Source organism: Pelodiscus sinensis, chromosome 21 (assembly GCF_052426305.1).
Source record: "Pelodiscus sinensis isolate ZL-2025 chromosome 21, ASM5242630v1, whole genome shotgun sequence".
In the NCBI taxonomy this organism is placed as follows: domain Eukaryota; kingdom Metazoa; phylum Chordata; order Testudines; family Trionychidae; genus Pelodiscus; species Pelodiscus sinensis.
The window spans coordinates 27,399,334-27,417,732 of record NC_143072.1 but is presented as its reverse complement, the minus strand read 5'-3'; the positions used below and the strand labels follow the sequence as shown (position 1 = coordinate 27,417,732).

General features: G+C 64.7%; 1 protein-coding gene across 1 annotated transcript; it reads left to right on the top strand.

Moving 5' to 3' along the window:
• Positions 1 to 4,142: 4,142 nt before the first annotated feature.
• TLCD2 (TLC domain containing 2) lies at positions 4,143 to 17,172 on the top strand. The gene is made up of 4 exons (XM_075904481.2): positions 4,143 to 4,399; positions 5,415 to 5,497; positions 9,451 to 9,533; positions 11,608 to 17,172. The coding sequence occupies exons 1-4, from the start codon at positions 4,215 to 4,217 to the stop codon at positions 11,983 to 11,985; spliced, it is 729 nt and encodes a 242-aa protein (XP_075760596.1). The 5' UTR covers positions 4,143 to 4,214; the 3' UTR covers positions 11,986 to 17,172.
• Positions 17,173 to 18,399: the final 1,227 nt, after the last annotated feature.

The window sequence follows — 18,399 nt, the reverse complement described above, 5'->3', positions numbered from 1 at the left end:
AGGGGGGCGGGTATTTCATGGTATGCAAAACAGCTCTGAGCACACGGGCTGTGTCCACATTGGTGCGATCTTGCCTAAAAGCAGCCACTTTTGCACAAAAACTTGTTGCCTGTCTACACTGGCGGGCAGTCCTGGTGCAAGAACACTGGTGTGAAATCAGGGCTTCTTGCACAAGGACTACGACGCTCCCGCTCAGGAATAAGCCCTTTTGTGCAAGTGTTCTTGCGCAAGAGGCCAGTGTAGCCAGGCAACAGGAATTTCTTGTGCAAGAAACCCCGCTGGTTAAAATGGCCATTGGCGCTTTCTTGTGCAGGAGAGCGTCTACGCTGGCCCCGATGCTCTTGTGCAAAGGCACACGCCAGTGGGGACACTCTCTTGTGCAAATACTCTAACGCACGAACTCTTGCATTAAGGAGTATTTGCACAATGTCATGCCAATGTAGACGTAGCCAAGAGGTACAAATGCAATTTCGCCCCATTGCCGGCCTTGGGTTAGCCTCTTCCCGAACCTTTGCAAAGACCCTGACAGTATTTCCCAGCATGCTGCGGGTATCGGAGCTGTTCGAATGGCACCTCTCACCGTGCAGCTGGTCTCCCTGAGGGGCTGAGCCTTCGCGAGCTCCCCTTGACTGTACCGAGTGTCTCGTGCTCAGCCCCTCGGCCAGCCTGACCGGCAGGCGCTGCCCACAAAGTGCTGCCTCTGAGTGGAGGAGGCCCCGGCTCCAGGTGACTAGTGCTAAGGAAGAGCGTGGCCCCCGACGGGCCAGATCCCCACCCTGCCAGCTGGTGGAGCAGGGGAGGGCAGTAGGAAGCGGGTTGCCTGTTCCGGAGGCGGTCGTCCCCAAGCCTCTGCTCTGGAAAACCTCGGCATTTCCAGGGCCCACAGCCTGGGCCCCCCAGCGACTATCCCTCCAGCCTGCCAGGCCAAGGTTATAACCCAGGCAGTGGCGGGTTCTCCCAGCCTCAGAGGCTCTTCAGGGGCAAACAGCTGCTGGTGCGGCCCCCACGCCCGTCACGTACCACCCCCCGGCGCAGGGGCCCGAGCAGGAAAAAGCGGGATATGGCTGGTACGCTGCAGCCTCCAGCGGATCACCTGCTGCCCTGTGGAGGCTCTGGGCAGCTGAGCATAAACCAGAGCAACTTTCGGCTTCTCTGTTTCCATTGCCGGTCCGCTTTGTCTACGGCCGAGCCCGCCGCAGTCGGTCCCCCAGGAGCAGGGTCGCCGGGGCTACCGGCCCCATTCCAGAGGAGCCGGCCGTCACCCTCTGCTGCAGGCTCCCCAGTTTAAACGTTCTACAGCAAAGCTTGCCGCGAAGCCGGCTCCCAGCCGCTGGCCCTGCTGCACCGCAGGCTCGGCCGTAGAAAGCTGCTATAGAAGCTTTACGCCAGCGGTGCCCAACGCGGTGCCCGTGGGTGCCATGGCTCGAATCATCTGGGCCAGCCCCGCCCCCAGCATGCGCAAAGGTCTAGAGAACAGGACCCATGAAGCCAGGCTTCATGAACTGGGCTTGTTTAGTTTGGAAAGAAGAAGATTAAGGGGGGACATGATAGCGGTTTTCAAATATCTAAAAGGGTGTCACAAGGAGGAAGGAGAAAATTTGTTCCTCTTGGTTTCTGAGGACAGGACAAGGAGTAATGGGCTTAAAGTGCAGCAGGGGAGGTTTAGATTGGACATTAGGAAAAAATTCCTAACTGTCAGGGTGGTCAAATATTGGAATAAATTGCCAAGGGAGGTGGTGGAATCTCCCTCTCTGGAGATATTTAAGAACAGGTTAGATAGACATCTGTCAGGGATGGTGTAGACGGAGCTTGGTCCTGCCTTGAGGGCGGGGGGCTGGACTCGATGACCTCTCGAGGTCCCTTCCAGTCCTATGATTCTATATGTGCGGTGCCGGCCCCGGGCGCATGGCACATGGGGAGTCCCCCCCCCAGCCTGCAGTTCATGCGTGACCCCGCCCCCGCATGTGCGGCAGCCCCGAAAGGTTGGGGACCATTGCTTTACGCTGCAGAGCCTGCAGCAGGTTTAACACGGGGGCTAGTAGTGGTTACACGGTGACGTTTTCAAACACACGTTTACACCCCTCCCCCCATTTGCGAAGACGCACTGATTTTGCACGGCAACAGCGAGCACAGTCGGGTGCAAACACGTTTCTCTTGGTTCCTTTGGCTCTCGGGAGCTCTAAGGCCAATTCTACAGCTGCTCTCCAAAAGGATCCCCACCCAGGGGATGCACAAGCCTAGGAGATGGATAGAGGGGAGAGATTATTTCTATGGGGCAAACAAAGCCAGCGTGGGGCTCTTCCCTCTGGCTACAGTCCCAGCCGTGCAGCAATCTTACTCAGGACGCGTCTGGTTAAAGTATCAGGGATGGTGCTGCAGGGGCAAGTTCCCACAAGGCCCAAAGCTCTCATCAGCCTGGGTCAGGCATGTCCAAAGTCCGGCCCGCGGGCCAATTGTGGCCCGTGTTCCGGTTTAATACGGCCCCCCAGGTAATTTGGCAATATCCATCTTTTATGGCCCCCAACGAATCCATATGTATTGAGATGAATACATTGTAAAATCTCAGTTAATGTCAGTTGGTCTAAATCAGTTATAAATATATTTGGACACAACATGTATACTTGGTGTTATGTTCCTGTTCATATTTTTTGAACTTAAAAGTTGACAGACAACCTTTATTACCAATAATATGTAATGTACTTTACAATGTTCCTGACATATATTTCAGCTTCCTGGATTTTTTTTTTCATCTGGCCTTCAGATATGAAAGGCAGAGTGATTTAACACCTGTTTAGATTTGTCATCCATGTGACGAAATGAAAAGTATGCCGTTTGCAATAAACTTTGCATAAAATAGTTAATTTGCATTTAATTTTAATGGTTCAAAGAATGTCAGGCAAAATGGTCGGCCCTCACGCATGTTCACTTCATCAAATCTGGCCCTCTTTGAAAAAAGTTTGGACACCCCTGGCCTGGGTAGAATAAAGTCCCTCACTACAGCTGGAGGCTACATCTGGACTGGCATGATTTTCCGGAAATGCTTTTAACGGAAAAGTTTTCCATTAAAAGCATTTTCGGAAAAGTGCGTCTAGATTGGCACAGACGCTTTTCCGCAAAAGCACTTTTTGTGGAAAAGCATCCGTGGCCAATCTAGACGCGCTTTTCCGCAAAAAAGCCCCGATCGCCATTTTTGCGATCGGGACTTTTTTGCGGAAAACAAATCTCTGCTGTGTACACCGGCCCTTTTGCGCAAAAGTTTTTCGGAAAAAGACTTTTGCCCGAACGGGAGCAGCACAGTATTTCCACAAGAGCATTGACAATCTTACATGAGATCGGCAGTGCTTTTGCGGAAATTCAAGCGGCCAGTGTAGACAGCTGGCAAGTTTTTTGGGAAAAGCAGCTGCTTTTCCAGAAAATGTGGCCAGTCTAGACACAACCGGAGTGTAAACAGACACAGCGGCTGCCAGAAGCCAGGCACGTCAGATCCGTCACTACCAACCTTCCTACGGCTAATGGAGATGGAAGAGGCGTTCTGGCCAAGAAAGAGAGGCCCTGACGAGGACAAGGAAGGGAACTCCCCACATAGGAGCAACCTAGCGGTGTTCCAAGGCCGGTACACGGCCAGGGTGTGCGCAGGGCAGGGGCCACAGGAAAAGTGCAGCCAGGACCCCCAAAGCCTTCTCCCCAGCCCGGCACACTCCAGGGAGTTGTGTGCCGGGATCTGCCCCCACAGCCACTCTGGAAGCAGCCACCAAACGGTAGCGTTGCTGGCCAGGGGCAGGCCCACGGGAAAGCCTGAGCCTCGTGGACTCGGCTGGCTGCCGGAGCCGTAAGAGAAACACCCAGGCCCGGGTCTCCCCGAAAGCGCCGCCCAGGCACATGCTCCCAGCTGGGTGAGACTCGGAGGTTGTACGGTGGGGCCGGAGCCCCTTAGCAGCCCTCCCCGCCCGGTGCCTGGCAAAGGGGCAGCCGGGGCCAGCCCTGGCCGGTCCTCGGGCGCTGCCCCGAGACTCGAGCCTCGTGCCCATCCCTGCGCAGGGGGCGGGCCGGGCAGGCGGGGCCGGGCTCGGTGCCCTGTGCCCGGCACACCCGGGGCGGGGCGGCGCCGCTGCGGCCAATGGGAGCCCGCGGGCCGGGCGTGGGCTGGGGCCGCAGGAAAGTTACACAAGGCGCGGAGCGGAGCGGGGCGGGGCGGGGAAGGGACGCGGCGCCCCATGGAGCTGAGCCCGGCGCTGCTGCTCCTCGTCGGCGGCTCCTTCGCCGCCTTCCGCCTGCTGAGCCGCGGGCTGGAGCGGCTGGTGCCCCCGCCGCGCCCCGCGCTCCGCAACCGCTGGAAGTGGCGCAACATCTGCACCTCCTTCGCGCACAGCCTGCTGAGCGGCGCCGGGGCGCTGCTGGGGTGCGCGGGGCGCGGGGGCGCCATGGGGGCGGGGGTGCCTTGGGGGCGGGGTGCTGGGGGCGGGGGTTCCTTGGGGGAAGGGGTGCCTTGGGGGCGGGGTGCTGGGCGCGGGGGTTCCTTGGGGGAAGGGGTGCCTTGGGGGCGGGGTGCTGGGCGCGGGGTGCCTTGGGGGAAGGGGGCTGGGGGCGGGGGTACCATGGGGGCGGGGGTGCCTTGGGGGAAGGGGGCTGGGGGCGGGGGGGTACCATGGGGGCGGGGTGCTGGGGGCGGGGGTGCCTTGGGGAAAGGGGGCCGGGCGCGGGGGTACCATGGGGGCGGGGTGCTGGGGGCGGGGGTACCATGGGGGAAGGGGGCGGGGGTGTCGTGAGAGGCAGGGGCACAGATGGGCACGTGGGTGCTGTGGGCGCTGGGGCTAGGTGTGGGGGTGCTGTGGGGTGTTGGGTGTGGGGGTGTTGAGGGGCATGGATATGGTGGGGGCCAGACGTGGGGGTGCCATGGGTGCAGGGGCACAGATGGTGGCAGGGACTGGGCGTGGGGGTGCCATGGGGGGTAGGGGCCTGGGTGCTGGGCGTGGGGGTGCCATGGGGGGTAGGGGCCTGGGTGCTGGGCGTGGGGGTGCCATGGGGGGTAGGGGCCTGGGTGCTGGGCGTGCGGGTGCCATGGGGGGTAGGGGCCTGGGTGCTGGGCGTGGGGGTGCCATGGGGGGTAGGGGCCTGGGTGCTGGGCGTGGGGGTGCCATGGGGGGTAGGGGCCTGGGTGCTGGGTGTGGGGGTGCCATGGGGGGTAGGGGCCTGGGTGCTGGGCGTGGGGGTGCCTTGGGGGGTAGGGGCCTGGGTGCTGGGCGTGGGGGTGCCTTGGGGGAAGGGGTTTGGGGCGTTGTGAGAGGCTGGGGCACCGAGGGGCAGGGGGGTGCCGTGGGCGCAGAGGCTGGTGCAGGCCCATCCCAGCCAGGGCGGAGCAGGGGCTGCAAGGGCAGGGGCTGGGCTGGGCTCTTACCCGCGTCTCTCCCGGGCAGGTTCTATTTCCACCCCCAGATGGCCAAGGACCTGATCGGCACGCACTCGGCAGCCACCCACAGCTTGGTCTGCGTGTCCATAGGTGAGAGTCCCCCGCGGGGCACCGGCCCATGGAAGTCTCGCTAGCGCTCTGGGGGCTTCTCTCCCCGGGCGCGGGGCCCTGGCACAGGGCCGCTTTCTGGGCTCGCTATGGAGCGCGCAGGGAGCAAGGCAAACGCCATGGCTGGGCAGGTGAACTGGAGGCCACGTCTAGGGGCGGGGCTGGCCAAGTGGCCCCACAGCAAACCATCCTGAGAGCTGGTCCCAAGCGAGTCCCCCTCTGCGGGATCGTGACCCCAGGGCCGCTGTGCCAGGCTGTGGGACGACGTGGCCAGGAGCGATCCCGGCGGGGGCAGGCGAGCCTGGCTGTGGGACGACGTGGCCCGGAGCGATCCCGGCGGGGGCAGACGAGCCTGGCTGTGGGACGGCGTGGCCAGGAGCGATCCCGGCGGGGGCGGGGGCAGGTGATCCTGGCTGTGGGACGGCGTGGCCCGGAGCGATCCCGGCGGGGGCGGGGGCAGGTGATCCTGGCTGTGGGACGGCGTGGCCCAGAGCGATCCCGGCGGGGGCGGGGGCGGGCGAGCCTGGCTGTGGGACGGCGTGGCCCAGAGCGATCCCGGCGGGGGCAGGTGATCCTGGCTGTGGGACGGCGTGGCCCGGAGCGATCCCGGCGGGGGCGGGGGCAGGTGATCCTGGCTGTGGGACGGCGTGGCCCAGAGCGATCCCGGCGGGGGCGGGGGCGGGCGAGCCTGGCTGTGGGACGGCGTGGCCCAGAGCGATCCCGGCGGGGGCAGGTGATCCTGGCTGTGGGACGGCGTGGCCCGGAGCGATCCCGGCGGGGGCGGGCGAGCCTGGCTGTGGGACGGCGTGGCCCAGAGCGATCCCGGCGGGGGCAGGTGATCCTGGCTGTGGGACGGCGTGGCCAGGAGCGATCCCGGCGGGGGCAGGTGATCCTGGCTGTGGGACGGCGTGGCCAGGAGCGATCCCGGCGGGGGCAGGTGATCCTGGCTGTGGGACGGCGTGGCCCGGAGCGATCCCGGCGGGGGCAGGCGAGCCTGGCTGTGGGACGGCGTGGCCCGGAGCGATCCCGGCGGGGGCGGGGGCAGGTGATCCTGGCTGTGGGACGGCGTGGCCCGGAGCGATCCCGGCGGGGGCTGGCGAGCCTGGCTGTGGGACGGCGTGGCCCGGAGCGATCCCGGCGGGGGCAGGTGATCCTGGCTGTGGGACGGCGTGGCCAGGAGCGATCCCGGCGGGGGCAGGTGATCCTGGCTGTGGGACGGTGTGGCCCGGAGCGATCCCGGTGGGGGCGGGGGCAGCCGAGCCTGGCTGTGGGACGGCGTGGCCCGGAGCGATCCCGGCGGGGGCAGGTGATCCTGGCTGTGGGACGGCGTGGCCAGGAGCGATCCCGGCGGGGGCAGGTGAGCCTGGCTGTGGGACGGCGTGGCCCAGAGCGATCCCGGCGGGGGCAGGTGATCCTGGCTGTGGGATGGCGTGGCCAGGAGCGATCCCGGCGGGGGCAGGTGATCCTGGCTGTGGGACGGCGTGGCCCAGAGCGATCCCGGCGGGGGCAGGTGATCCTGGCTGTGGGACGGCGTGGCCAGGAGCGATCCCGGCGGGGGCAGGTGAGCCTGGCTGTGGGACGGCGTGGCCCGGAGCGATCCCGGCGGGGGCGGGCGCTGCAGTGGAGCGCGTCTCTTGACGTTCCTTGGTCTTCAGGATCGCTTGGCCCCAAAGTTCTTCCCTCGGTCTCCCTGAGCCGGCTGGGCGCTGAGCTGGATTTCATCCCCCGCCGAGTCTCCGGGGACAAAGGAGCCAGCGCAGCCGGGGCTGTCTCTCTCCTGCGCCAGGCTGCCCAACAATTGCCCCATTCAGCAGTGACAGCGAGAGCCTTCTGCCGAGACCCCCCAGCCCTCGCGGGGGATGGCAGGCGACTGGCCCCGGCTTCACCAGCAGAGCCTGCGGGAAAGAGGCTGACAGGCCGGGCAGTTCCCCTCTGGGACCCGCTGCCGCCAAGGCCCTGCACCCGAGTTGGAGAGGAAAGTTGCTGCCTGCGGACTGGGTAGAGGCTCAGGCACACGCCCGCCCGCCCTGTGTGCTGCCTTTCTGCGTATGGGGGTGGGAAGAGCCCGGGGGTGGGGGGGCTGCTTGAGGACTAGATGCAGGAAATAGGGGTGCAGCACCCCCAGGCGCTGTGCCAGGGTCCCGGCTGCTGGCCCCGGAGTATGGACAGGGAGGGGGTCAGCTCAGCACCCCCACCCTAACAGTTGTGCCAGTGCAGTTCAGGTTTTCTGCGAGGCCGGCGGGTCGCATTGGGGCTGTCGTGACAGCTTGTGAGGAGCGGGGGCAGCTTTGGACTGGTGCATGGTCTGTGCTTGGGGCCCCTGCACCAGACGCACCACAACTGGACTTTGGACTCTCTCTGTCCTGGGAGTCGCTTCGCTGGCTCTCGGGCATCTCCACGTCCCCTGTGTGTGGGGGGGGCGAGCTCACGCCGGGCTCGGGCCGCTCCGTGTCCCCTGGCGGGGGGAGCTCACGCCGGGCTCGGGCCGCTCCGTGTCCCCTGGCGGGGGGGGGGAGCTCGCGCCGGGCTCGGGCCGCTCCGTGTCCCCTGGCGGGGGGGGGGAGCTCGCGCCGGGCTCGGGCCACTCCGTGTCCCCTGGCGGGGAGCTCGCGCCGGGCTCGGGCTGCTCCGTGTCCCCTGGGGGGGGAGCTCGCGCCGGGCTCGGGCTGCTCCGTGTCCCCTGGGGGGGGAGCTCGCGCCGGGCTCGGGCTGCTCCGTGTCCCCTGGGGGGGGAGCTCGCGCCGGGCTCGGGCTGCTCCGTGTCCCCTGGGGGGGGGAGCTCGCGCCGGGCTCGGGCTGCTCCGTGTCCCCTGGGGCGGGGGGAGCTCGCGCCGGGCTCGGGCTGCTCCGTGTCCCCTGGGGGGGAGCTCGCGCCGGGCTCGGGCTGCTCCGTGTCCCCTGGGGGGGGGGGCTCGCGCCGGGCTCGGGCTGCTCCGTGTCCCCTGGGGGGGGGGAGCTCGCGCCGGGCTCGGGCTGCTCCGTGTCCCCTGGGGGGGGAGCTCGCGCCGGGCTCGGGCTGCTCCGTGTCCCCTGGGGGGGGAGCTCGCGCCGGGCTCGGGCTGCTCCGTGTCCCCTGGGGGGGGGAGCTCGCGCCGGGCTCGGGGTGGAGAGGGCAGAGGTTGTCTTGCTCGGTGTTACCGTGTTTGCACTTCGCCCGCTCCCCGAACAGCCACGTGCCCTGGACTCGCTCCTGCCCCAGCCGAGGTTTCTGGGCTCCAGCCCTGGCAGCGAGTGGGGCGGGGTCCTGCCCCCAGGCTTTGCTGGTCTCTCTGCTGGGGGCTGGGGGGCAGAGGGGGACCCAGCCACACGTCCTGTCTGCTCCGGCCAGGCTGGCGTGTGAAGCCGGCGGCTTGCACTGACCTCATGTGCCGAGTGGGGAGGGCTGGAGATGGGGGTGCCTGGTTCTCGCCCCGCCCTGCCGGGCTGATTGCTCCAGAATTACTGGGGTGAAAGGCTCTTCGCTGGGACACCCTCTCCCAAGCACCCGGGTGGGGTGGATGCTGGTGTCTCCATTCCCCACCCTTCCAGGAGGCCCAGCTGAACCGGAGCAGAGGCCTTTGGGAGCGTGGCCGGGGCAAGGGAGGGACTGGGCAGGCAGCAGAGAGGGCGCTAGGAGCGGCTGCTGGGGCTGGCCTTTGTGTGGAGGCCGGTGGGTTTCCTGGGCCAGGCGTGGCAGAGGAAGGCCCGCGAGCCGTTGGACGTGTGAGCGTCTCTGGGCCCGGATCAGGGAGAGCCGCTGGGGAGCGGCCAGACGTTCCCAGGGAGCCCAAGCGCGCTCTTCCTTTCCGGCAGCTGCACGCCGGGGCCCTGCAGTGCCGACTGGCCTTCTTCCCTGGGGCCCCACTGCAGAGCTGGCCGGCCCTGGTTGGGTTTAGCCGTGAGCGCGGCGCCTCGAGGCGGGCGGATTCCTGCTGACGGGCGCTCTCTTTCTGCAGGGTATTTTCTCCACGACTTTGTGGACATGTTGTGCAATCAGAAGCTTCACCAGTCCTGGGAGCTGCTTTTCCATCATGCCGTGGTGAGTCTCCGCGTGGCGCTGTGCCCAGGTGAAGATGGGCCACTTGGTGGGTTGCCAGGGCCTGGGTGCCCGACGTTTGGAGCCCGCTCCCCGCTGGCCCGTTCCACCTGGTGCACGATCTCCTCTCTCGGCTTTCCTGGTGAAACGGGGCAGGACGCTCCTGGATCCATATGGCTGGGAGTGATCCGGGCACCTACACTCGCCGCCCCCGGCCAGGGCTTCTTGCTCTGGGGTCACTGGCCAGGGGGAGGGCAGCGCCAGTGTAGGTGCTGCTGAGCTGGGCAGGGTGGGCAGCTGGCAGAGGACTGCGGCCTGAGATGGATGAGGGCGGGACGCCGGACTGGTGGGTCCTGGTGCCTGGAATTCTCTGCGAGGAGCGTGTCCGCGGGGAAGGGGCCAGCCAGCCAGCCGCCCCGGCCGAAGGGCACGTGTTCCCCAAGGCCCCCGGAGCGGGGCAGAGAGGAGGGGGCGAGATGCCAGCACAAAAGCCAGGGAGACGCGTGGCAGGACTTCCCTCGCCGGGAGCCCCTGCTGGGACGTTGCGCGTGAGCCTGCGGCGTTCTGTGCCACCCGCCAGCCCTGAGCAGAGGGGGGCGTGTGGGGCCGGGGCAGCCTGTGCTCACTGCAGGTTCCCAGGCTGAGGCTGTTGGGTAACCAGCCAGCCCCGGGTTACACAAGCAGCGCCCTGTGCCTGCTGCAGGCCGGGAGCAGCCCCGCCCTGAGCCGCTTCGCACAGCGTGGCCCTGTGCCAGGAGAGGTCACGGCGCCAGCTCCTGCCACGCACCTTCCCGGAATCTCCCTGCTCCCCGCGCAGCGAGTTCGGCTCCGGGAAGACTCGGCTCCGCTGCGTGTGCAGATCTTCCCGGCGTCAGGCCTGGGGCTGGGAGGTGCAGGACGCGACCCAGCCCGTCTCAGCTGGCCCCAGCACGTCCTGCCCGCAGCAGAGCGAAGGAGCTGTCCAGCCTGCAGCCTGGGACACGCTTTCAGGCCTTGACTCCAGCTGGCTGCTGGCGCAGTTCTCAGCGGGGGATCCGTGGGCCGGAGTCGGGGCAGGCAGGGCCGTGGGCGCCCCCGTGGCGGGTGGAGGGGTGCGCCAGGCTCTGGGACGTACTCGGAGAGCATAAGCCCTGCCTGCGCGTCCCAGCCAGCTCCAGGGGGAAAGGCAGGGGAGTGTGGGGCGCCAGTGGGGTGAAGCCGGGCCCAGGCAGAACGGGGGAGGGGAGGCAGGCTGGCCCCATAGGGGGGCTGGGTAGGACCCCGGAAAGGCTTGGGAGGTTTCGGGGGGGAGGGGGGGCCGCGGTTGGACTTGCTGCTCTGCCCGCCCCGGCTGGGTTTGCCGCCGAGCGGGTCGAAAGGCCACTGCAATAATACGTCTAATTCTGGCCGAGCCGGGAGCTTAGCTGGCAGGGAGCAGCTAATCCCATTGCAGAGCCGGGGCGAGGGCAGCGTGGGTGGATTCAGTGGCGGGGGAGCTGCTGCTCTCTCCCGGAGCCTGTCCTGCTGTTCCGCCCGGGGCCGAGCCGTGCCCGGCGTTGTGCCAGTCACGCCCTCTTGCTTTGCCCTGGCCTGGCTGCGTGGGGGGTCTGGGGCAGCCAGCTCTGCCGGTGGGGAGCAGGGCCCTGCAGGGTTTCTGACGTGGGAACAGAGCAGCCAAGCCCCGCGGGGGGGCTGTGGTAGGGCCCCTATGGGGCAGGGGTATTTGGGAGTCCTGGATGCATCTTTCCAGGATGCCGGGGGCTGGTTAGACCCATGGCACACGGGGGGTTTCCAGAGTTTATTAAACAGAAAGTTGCTGCCTTGTCTCTTGCTCTGGCTTGTGCAAAGGGCGAAGACGCCAGGCGGCTGCTTCCCTGCGCGGCTGAGCCTTTCGGACAGTGACGAGGGGCCCCGGGGTAGCTGGTAAAGGCAAATGTCCCTTTGGCTCCAGCAGGCAAGAGAGGATTGGGAGGGGGAGCCGCTGCCTCTTTCCCAGCATCCGTCCCACTTGGGGGGTGGCCGGGGGCCAGGTCACCGCCAGTCCCCTGCCCTGGGTGTTCAGACTGTGGGTGAAGCCCCTGTCCTCTCTCTTGGCCAGGTGATTGTCTGCTTCAGCGTGGCCGTGCTGGTCCGTCAGTACATCGGCTTTGCCCTTGTGGCTTTACTGGTGGAGATTAACTCCATCTTCCTGCACCTGCGCCAGATCCTGCTCATGGCCAACCTGCCGCACACCACCTGGTACCGCCTCAACAGCATGGTCAACCTGGGCACCTACGCGGTGTTCCGCATCACCACGCTGGCCTGGATGACCCGCTGGCTGGTCCTGAACCGCGAGAACATCCCCCTGGCCACCTACACCGTGGGCACGGTGGGCATGGCCATTATGACACCCATGAACATCGTCCTCTTCTACCGCCTGCTGCGCAGCGACTTCCTCAAGTCCAGCCGGGAGGCATGGCGGGAGAAGGAGAAATAGCCCTGCAGGCGGGGGAGCACACCGCAGCGTGCTCGACGGACCGCAGGGCGCTGAGCCACCACGGGGACTCTTGGGCTTTCCTGCGGCCCCGGGTCTATGACCCCCTGCAGGCTGTGGGGAGCTGGCGCCGGCGCTGCAGGGGTGCAAGGCCTTTGCGGCCGGAATTCAGGGCGTTGTTTGCCCCCTGAGCCCTCTGCTGGGGGGATGGGGCGGCCGTGGCTGCTTGCCGGAGCTCCGGAAAGGGTTCTGCTGCGGGGGGGAGCTAGGTGACAAAAGGCAGGCGCGGGTTGTCCCTGCCGCAGGAGTGATGCGTGAACCCAGGACATCTCTTTGGTCCCTGCCCCGCTGGGCATGGCCCTCCTCTCCCCGCCCAGGTCCCAGGCCCCCTGCAGTGTGTGCTCCTCGGGGAGGGGTCTCAAAGCCCCGGCTGCCTGGCACGCGAGGCCGGTGGTCTCCTCTCCTGCAGGGCTGAGCAACCCTGTCCAGGCCCAGCGTGGGGCCGACGGGCGAACTGCCCCCGAGACGCTGGTGGGAATGGGCGGAGATGAACGCGGGGCAGGCTGACTCAGGACGGGTTTCGCGGGCGCTTTCGGGGGCAGCTGGAGCGGGCGGGTGAGGCTGCAGGAGCTCAGCCGGGATGCCCTGGGGGACGTTCCTTGCAGGAACTGAGTCAGGATCCCTGCACCGGGGCTGCCTGAGGCCGGCAGCCACCGACTGGTCGGGCGCTCGACCGGCCTGTCCCAGCGACCCTCCGGCGGTTCAGCAGGGCTGCTGCTTGAGCAGGTTCCCTATCTGCCCTCGCCACTCTACCCTAAGCAGCCAGCGCGTCCAGGCCAGGCAGGGGTCACCAGGACCCGGTCCCGCCTGCAGGGCGGGGAATGGGGAGTCCCGGCCACAGGGAGCTGCAGGGACCGTGCCTGTGGAGAGGGGCGTGCGCCCTGCCCGGGCTGTGGGGGCCCCTCCTGGGTGCGGCAGGGATCCTGCCTCACCTCTGCTGCACCCTGACCAGGCGCTGCCCAAGTGTCGTCTAGGGGGAGCCCCCCTCGGAGGCGGAGGCTGCACCTCAGCCTGGGGCCCTCCTGCACCCAAACTGCCTCCCAGAGCTCGCAGCCCAGGCTCAGCCAAGAGCCCCCCCGCGAATCCCTCCACCTCAACCCAGAGTCTGCACCCCCAGCCCAGTGGAAGGGGGGAGAGTGCGGAAGGGCCGGGGGAGCTCCTGGGTCGCCCTTAAATGCCAAAGTGACCTTGGGGGCCCAGAGGCTGGAGCCTGCGGTGCGGGGGTGTCTGGCAGGTGTGACCTGGGGGCCCTTCCCAGCTGGGCTCCGGCTCCTGCGCAGGAGACAGGACTTGCGCCTGGACCGCCGTGAGAGGTGGGGTGTATTGGGGGTGGTGTCCGGGATCCTCTGCTGCCTCTAGCGTCCTGTCCTGCGGGCTCCTGCTACGCTGCTGGGGCTGGCTTGGAGCTGGGGAGGGGGGCCATCTTCGCGCATCGGGCTCTCGGGCCCGGCAGCCTGTGCTCAGCGCCCCAGACCCAGCAAAGACTTTTCCTCCTGGACGTCCCGGGCGCGGCGCTGCACCCCCGGCTCCCGGCGTGGCAGTGCGCTGGGTCGAGTTTTCTGACCAAACCCTTTCCCTAGCCGAGCCCTCTGCCAGAGGGGGGTCCAGCCCAGGCTCGGGGGTGCAGCTCGGATCGGGGCTTGGCCCAGCAGCAGCCCTGGGTCGGCCGGGCTCAGAGCAGTCACCTTTCACTTGAGACCTGGGCCAGTCTGCACGGGCTATGAAATACCCAGACCCTCCTCTCCTAGGAAGCCATGTTGGGTTCAGCAGGCAGCCAGCTGTGGGGCTTCCAGGTACGTTCCCCTCCCGGGTGGGAAGAAGAGGGGGGGCAGCCCCACCTGCCGATAGCTCCACTTGGCCGGCAGGGAGAACCTGGAGTTGATGGTCCCAGTTTGTCCCCAGGAGAACTGCTCAGCAGATAATCTTGCCCCGTGGGAGCCAGGGACGCGTGGGATGGAGAGGCCCCCAGGCGCTGTGTCCAGTCCCGCCAGCTGCAGAGGGCAGCCCCTCGGCCTCCAGGGCTTAGCCCCAGGCTCTGCGGTGCCGGTGGCCCTGCCTGCGTCCCGCTCGCCACCCTGGGGGAGATCTGAATTCCCACGGAGCCTGGCAGCTCCAGACGGGGGCGAGGTGCTGAGCAAACCCTGGACAAACCGGCTCCAACCAAAGTCCCCGTCAAGGCGGAGGGAGCATTTCCCTCTAGCTCCCTCTTCGGTCCCTTCCCTCTGGGGCGCCTGGGACTGGCCGCTGCTGGCAGGCAGGCTACTGGCTTGGATGGGCCTTTGGGTTCTGCCTGAGCGTACCAGAGAAGCTTGCTCTGGATTCTCCAGGCGCTGCGGGACGCCGGAGCTGTTCACTTCCCTTTCACCATGTGGCGGCGGGATTGCTCCCCGCGTTCTGTGCTCCGGCTAGATCCCTGCGTGCACAGACGGACTAAGGGCATCCCACCCTCCCCCGGCCTGGCATCCGGCATGGCTCTGACCACCTCAAATGTAGGGACACATGCCGTCTGTAGAGGGCTTGGGACCTTCTGATGGACACGGGAAACCCAGGGTACCAGGGAATTTTGAGACTCCTCTAATGCGGACTCCTGCAATGGGCTTGCTCGTGCATGGAGTTTGTCGGGTGTGTGGCTGGCTGCTACCCACAAGCAGGCTCTTTGGTCCCATTCCAAGTGCACGGTCCTGGGCTGAGGAGACAGAGGGACGGGGAGTGTTCCTGGCCCCATCGGGCGCTGGGCCCTGTAAGAACCAGGGTCTCTGCCACCTTGGTGATGGCTGCCAGCTGGAGGGGGGCAGCGAATTGCTCTCACTGCCTCCCCCCACCTGCTGAATTCAGACCCCCAGATGTCACGCTTTGTGCTGCAGGGTAAGGCCTGAGGTCCAGAACTGAGGCGTGGTGGAATGCCCTGGCTCCCTGTGCCTGGCGTGCCGAGGTTCTGTGCTCAGAGGGTTGGCGCGGTGTTGGGTGGCTTGAAGAAATGTCTGAGTCGGCTTTGTCCTGTTGTAACAGGCGGTGGGTTTGGCCAGCACTGGCTGTAAAACAGGTGTGTGGTGCTTGTTCTCCCCCCGCATGGGGGCCAATTCCAGTGTTTGCTTGCTGCTATAAAAGGATTCGGGCTCTCATAGGCTGTCTGGACTCTGCTGCTGCCTGTGGAGTGGTGGGGGAAGTGTGACCCTTGTACTTTAGCCACAATTCCTAGAAGCACTTGGCTCTGAGAGGTGGTTTTATGAGCACGTCCCACTGCACCTGTGCATGCTGCAAGGGCCTGGTGGCTCTGGGCTGCAGGAACTGGGGGTGATGCAGGTCATGAAGATGCTGCATTGCGAACAGCATGGGCTGGAAGGAACCAAAACCGTTTCAGCCTGTTTATTCCCCAGAACCAAAAGGGGGCTGGGCATGTCTCCTAGCAGTCAGCCCCAGGCTGGGCGCACGTCTGGGGCAGATCCCACATGATGGATGCATGCAACAGTTCCTTCCCTAAATGAACCCCCCCTCCCCCGAACACCACCATGCAATGATACCTACCAGAGCTAGAGCCCCACAAAACACATGCAGAAGGAAGCACTTGCCAGAACCAGCCCTGCAGCAAGTGTTTGGGAGAAAACATTCCAGTAGAACTGCTCATGGCCAGCCCCTGCGGAATGTGTGTTTCCACATGCAGCATCATTCTTCCACACGGGCCTATGGGATTCTGGCACCAGAGGCAGCAGCAGCAGCACCATATGGGGCATCCAGAAAAAGCACCTGAGACTGGGTGGGGGTTTTATCCCCTCCCCTCCTACCTCTACCTTGCTTGTTACCTCCGGGCTTTGGTATTACAACAGGCTGCGTTACATCTACCTCGAAGAGTCTTGGGGCCCCGGTCTGCAGCACCCTGCCTTTCCTGGGGGGGCCAGGACTCCTCTGCTCTCCAAGCAGCTGCTAGACTGTAGGAGGGAAATAACAGGGCGGGGGGTTAACTTCTCTCTGGGCTACTCAGTGAAGTAGGAGACTGATTCATCCAGGCTTCCTGTGCATGGGGATGAGCCTCAGGGCTGGGTTTCCTCTCTGGTTTGTTCCCACAATGAGCTCATCAGTGCAAACCAATGAGAAGGGGGTAGCTGCAGTTGGGGGGTGTCTAAGTGTCTCTATGGGCCCTGACTTCCCTTACATAGGCCAGGGCTACTCATGCAGCCTGTGAACCGCATGTGGCCTGTTTGTTTGCGGCCCGTGGTGCAGTCTGGGTTTACGTGGGGCTCTCACAGCCCGCAGGTGGGAGCCAAAACAAAAAAGTCGTCAATATAACGGTCTTCTGTTGAGATGCGTTTTAGTAGTTACATTCCTAGACTGTCATTGCTCATTCCAAGTGCTGTTGTAAGGGCGGAAATGGGGGAATGTTGCATTTTATTAATATCAGCAGAACTGACTGAAATGGGGCCTGCGTGTTGTGTAGTGTTGCCTTCATCTTTGTGTTCATGCCTGTCAGTGCGAAAGAAGCTGTCTGCATATATCTGCAACCACACGTGAGCTGCATATGCATGCACAGCACATTTCATTGGGATGTGCACCCAGAGAATTTTTTTTAAATGTACTTTGATCCCCATTAGCCACGCCCCTGACCCCTATTGGCCACACCTCCGGAGGTGACACATGACCAGAAGTAAAAGGTGTCATGTGACCCCCCCAAGGACTTTTTCCACCATCCTCCTACCAACAGGAATTAATTTGGCCCCCACCAAGCTCCCCTTATGCAACCAGCGGCGGATTTAGGGCAGGGCGAGCGGGGCGGCTGCCCTGAGCCCCGCACTTCCCGAGGCCCCGCGCATGCACCTTGGCACCACGGCGCATGCGCTGTGTCAAAGGGGGGGGCCGTGAAATTTTGCTGCCCGGGGCCCTGCGGCACTGCCCTGGGCCCCGCGGCACTGCCCTGGGCCCCACAGCACTCTCATCCACCCCTGTATGCAACTATCCTGCAATTGCATTACCCCAATGTGTGTGACATTAATTCGGGAGCAGAGAGGCTGGGGGAAGCGTCCCTCTAAAAGTTTCCTCCCATGAGCAGAATGAATTTTGTGTTGTGCACCAGTACTGAGTTCATGTGGCTTGTTTCAATGTGCCACCCAAGTTATTAATAAATATCTTATAACCCTTTACCTTTTCCCTCTGCTGCCGTGGCTCCCCTTGCTCCATCAGCTCCCCTGGTGCCTGCTGCTCCCTCTGCTGTCCTGACTCCTGCCCTTCTCACTGCCCTCAGCCTTCCTGCAACCTGCCCCCCTCCACCAGTCCTTCTCTCCCCCCTGTGCCCACTCCTCCAGTAGCCCCACTCTACTCATGTGAGCTACCTAGGGTTGCCAGATGGCTGAAAAAAAAATACTGAACCCCCCCCCCCAAAAAAAAAGACGGGGAAAAATTTTGTTGAAGGAAAAAAAAGGGGGGACACCAAAGTTGTTGAGTGGAAAAAAAAATAGACTCCAAGGACCTGGATCACTGCTAGGGGTTACCAGGTACTCATTTAAAAAAAACCCAAAAATCCGGATATGCTTCGGGGGGGGGGGGTGAGGGGGAGGAGGACTGGCTAGGAAGGGAGTGGTGCTGGCCGGGGAGGGGAGGAGATGGGGGGGCCTGGAAACAGCTAATGGTGGGGCAACAGGGCTGGCCGGAGGAGATGGGGGGGCCAACAGGAAGCAGGGCTGGTTGTGGGGAGGGGGGCCGGGTGGAACGGGGCTGGACGCAGAATATCAGGGGAGGGGGGACCGGCTGGGAGGGGGCAGGGATGGCTGCAAGTAAGGGGGGGCGGGAAGCACAGCTGGGGGGATCAGGGGCCGTGAGGGTGGCTGGGAGAAAGGGGGGCAGGAAGCAGAGCTGGCGGGGGGGCAGTGCAGCGGCCCTGGCTGGGGGAGATCAGGAAGAGGAACGGGACGGCGGGAAGCAGAGCTGGGGAGGGTGCAGGGGGGCTGGTCGGGGAAGATCAGGAGGGGAAGTGAGGGAGAAACAGCCAGCTGAGAAGGGGGGGGTGAGCAAATTGGTCGGCGGGGAGCAGGACTGACCTGGGCACTTGCTGCCTGTCCCGCGCAGGCTCCTGGCGACTCACGAGTGAGGAGGAGGCTCCCCCTCCTCCTCACACTCAACCGACTGAGGGCTCCTGGTGGCAATCGCGGCCCCGCCTCCCAGCCGCTCTCCCCCGCACACGCCAGGCTTCTGTCCGGTGCGCAGCCGGAAAAATCAGAAAATACCGCACGTTGCACGTGTCTGGTATTTTCTCATTTTTTTTACTGGACAGAGCGTGCAAATACCGGACTGTCTGGTACAATACCGGACACCTGGTAACCCTAGAGCTACCCGTCCTCATCACCTCTCCTAACACCTCCCTCTACACCT

Bases quoted from the DNA above. Each gene is read 5' to 3' on its own strand.
- TLCD2 (XM_075904481.2), top strand. From the start codon at position 4,215: ATGGAGCTGAGCCCGGCGCTGCTGCTCCTCGTCGGCGGCTCCTTCGCC. The intron at 4,400-5,414 runs GTGCGCGGGGCG...TCTCCCGGGCAG, and splicing joins GGCGCCGGGGCGCTGCTGGG to GTTCTATTTCCACCCCCAGA. The intron at 9,534-11,607 runs GTGAGTCTCCGC...TCTCTTGGCCAG, and splicing joins TGCTTTTCCATCATGCCGTG to GTGATTGTCTGCTTCAGCGT.